Consider the following 3,442-nt stretch of genomic DNA (forward strand, 5'->3'; position numbering starts at 1 on the left):
TCTCAAGTCCGGTTAATTATAGCCACAAGTAGTGCCCTTAAGAAGGATATGAAAATCAGTCTTTTACAGGCAATCCCACCTTGAAATTCTCTAGCAAATACTGAAAAAAAAAAGGGAGCGCAATCGCAGAATGAAGAAAGCTGAGCTGGTCTTCATACCAACACCAGGTATAAGCCACCTCGTATCCACAGTAGAGGTAGCAAAGCTTCTTGTGGACCGTGATGAGAGGCTTTCAATCACCTTCCTCATCATGAAACTACGTTCTGACCCAAAGATTGATAGGTTTATAAATTCAGTGAGTACAGCCTGTAATCGTATCCGGTTCATTGACTTGCCTAAAGATGAGCCTGATCCAAACCAACCCAGGAAGTTTCTCTTTTCTTTGATTGAAGCCCAGATACCCCATGTCAAAGAAGAAGTCTTTAAGCTTGTGAGTCAATCGGAGTCAAGCCCTGACTCGCCTCCTCTTGCTGGGTTTGTTCTTGATATGTTTTGTACATCTATGATAGATGTGGCCACTGAATTTGGTGTTCCATCATATATTTTCTTTACGTCAGGTGCAGCTTTTCTTGGCCTTCAATTTTATGTCCAGGATCTTCACGATGAGCAGAAAGTTGACCCTACTGAGTTCAAGGGCTCGGATGCTGAGTTGGTCATGCCGTGTTTGGCAAATCCTCTTCCAGCTAAGGTCTTGCCTTCGGTTATGCTTAACAAAGAGTGGCTGCCACCTGTACTCCTTAATTTTGAGTTATTTTTTAATTTTTGATTTGTTTATTTTGATAAAATTTTAAAAAATAATGAAAATTTAAAAAAAATATATTTTTAAATATATTTGTCTTATTTTTAGTATTTTTAATATTTGTTCATAAAAAATTTAATTTTTAAAAATATTAAAAATACATTTAATTTTTAACATGTTATTTTTAAAATTATTAAATTTAAAAAATATATATTTTTCTCATTAAATCAATATTAATATTACTTATTTTTAAAAATACAAAAAAATAAAAAAATATTAAAAATTAAAGAATCAATTTTCATTTTACCTGTAAATAACAATCTTCAACATAAAAAATAGGTAATTTTGCAACAAAAGAGAAAAAATTTTGATAAAAAAAACCTTCAAAACCTTAACCCTACAAAACCATATTTTCAAAAGACTCAGCCACCCCCCTTTTGATTTTCTTTCCTCTTCGCCTACCACTCACCACACCCCCCCTCTCGCAGGCCATTTTCTCTTCTCCTTCACCCATCATTGCCCGCAGGCCACTCTCCCCTCCACAGTTTGATTTTTCTGACCCAAAACCAGCCATCCCTCCTTTCTCTCTCTCTGTCATCACCTCTTTCTCCTTCTCCTAGCCATCGACAGAACTCTCATCTTCCCTTTCCCTTCTCCATCGGCCATCTTCTCTCTCAGTTTTCCATCAACCTTCAACCACTGGTGATAGAGAAGCAACATCAGAAACACAGACTGGCGTTCCCCGATGAAATCTTCGCCTCAACACCGCCGGCGACCACCACCATAACCAACTGACACTAGCCTGGCACAGTGGCGCCCACAGATCCCAAATCAGTCCACCTTCTTCCTCAAGCAATAACCCAAGCACAGCGCCGCCTACGATCCTGGATTTGTATGCCGCTCATCCTTCTACACCATCTTCAGCCAGTCGCCCTGCGAGCCACTCAAGGCTCCACAACAGATCTGCTACCCCACGAAGGAGAGAGAAGCAGATCTAAATAAATCGAAGAAGAAGAGAATCGACTGTGTGGTGGCGTTTCCTGTTGTTTTGCATGTCATACAGACGACAATGAGAAGAGGGGAGGAATCTGTGACTGACCATAGCTTTTCTGGCATTTTGTGGTGGCACGTTAACCTAGGTGCCGCCACTATTCCAAGAATTATTCATACTCTTTGATTCTCTAGTGCTATATGTCGCATTTATAATCCAACATAAATTATTTAAGAGAAAAATATCATTGTATTTCTTTAAAAAAATTAAATATAAATATAAAATTATTCTTAAATAATCCTTTGGTAACAAGGGTTTCAAACTCGAAATAATAACTATAGTATGTGGGCTCATGAGTTTGAGCTATGGTTTGATCGATTAATCTATGGTTTGATCGATTAATGTGAGATACTTTATTACTAGGTCCATCTTTGATTAATACTTTTTTAAGTGCTTCAAATATTTTAATACATAAAGCCAATATATTAATTAAGTTATAAAAATGAATATATTTAAATAATACGCATTCATAATTTTTTCATGAATTATAAGTAATTCATTGAAAAAATCAAGTCAGCATGCGAGCCCATGCTGTAAACCTCAAATCGGTCTCTTGGGCTTCCAAAGCTTCTTCAAGAGCCTTCGCGTCCTACATTCCTCGATCAATCTCACGGTGATGAATATTGTTGTTGTTGTCCATCTGTTATGAAATTTGTTATACTATGAAAACTGTCAAAATAAAATATACATTTTATCTTTATTTAAATTTTGACATTAGTGCCTAATTTGTTTTTAAATGTACTGAACTGGTATTAAGATGATGCGTTTTTAAAGTTACTCATAAACTAACTTTAATCTCGATTAACATCAATTAAAAAAAAAAGCATAGAAAATTTAGCCCATAATATGACAGCGACGGCAAAATATTCAGCCCATAATAACTGAGCCACGGCTAATAAGGGGTCAAAAAACGTAGTCTTTTTATAACTTAAATTACTGACAGGGACGGCAATTCATTTTTTGGGGTCTTTTTGACGAATTGTAATCGCAGTCCACAAGGACAGCAAAGCCATGACCTCACTCTCACTCTTGTCCTGCACGTATATATTTTTGAACAATAAATTGCCAATCGCAAGTCCGCTTAATTCTAGCCACAAGTAATGCCCTCAAAAGAATATGAAATTCAGTTTTTTACACGCAATCCCACCTTGAAATTCTCTAGCAAATACTGAAAAAAAAAAGGGAGCGCAATCGCAGAATGAAGAAAGCTGAGCTGGTCTTCATACCAACACCAGTTATAAGCCACCTCGCATCCACAGTAGAGGTAGCAAAGCTTCTTGTAGACCGTGATGAGAGGTTTTCAATCACCTTCCTCATCATGAAACTACGTTTTGACCCCAAGATTGATAGGTTTATAAATTCAGTGAGTACAGCCTGTAATCGTATCCGGTTCATTGACTTGCCTAAAGATGAGCCTGATCCAAACCAACCGAGGAAGTTTCTCTTTTCTTTGATTGAAGCCCAGATACCCCATGTCAAAGAAGAAGTCTTTAAGCTTGTGAGTCAGTCGGAGTCAAGCCCTGACTCGCCTCCTCTTGCTGGGTTTGTTCTGGATATGTTTTGTACATCTATGATAGATGTGGCCAATGAATTTGGTGTTCCATCATATATTTTCCTTACGTCAGGTGCAGCTTTTCTTGGCCTTCAATTTT

General features: G+C 37.3%; 1 protein-coding gene across 1 annotated transcript; it reads left to right on the forward strand.

Annotated features, from left to right (window-relative positions):
• The first annotated feature begins 13 nt into the window (after positions 1-13).
• LOC105118675 (UDP-glucose flavonoid 3-O-glucosyltransferase 6-like) lies at positions 14-3,380 on the forward strand. Its single transcript, XM_011016665.1, has 4 exons — positions 14-747; positions 2,782-2,830; positions 2,953-3,332; positions 3,368-3,380. Exons 1-4 carry the CDS (start codon positions 131-133, stop codon positions 3,378-3,380), a joined length of 1,059 nt encoding a protein of 352 aa, XP_011014967.1. The 5' UTR covers positions 14-130.
• The last annotated feature ends 62 nt before the right edge of the window (positions 3,381-3,442 follow it).

The sequence above is a fragment of the Populus euphratica genome, unplaced genomic scaffold (genome assembly GCF_000495115.2).
Source record: "Populus euphratica unplaced genomic scaffold, PopEup_1.0 scaffold2120.1, whole genome shotgun sequence".
NCBI classification, from domain to species: domain Eukaryota; kingdom Viridiplantae; phylum Streptophyta; class Magnoliopsida; order Malpighiales; family Salicaceae; genus Populus; species Populus euphratica.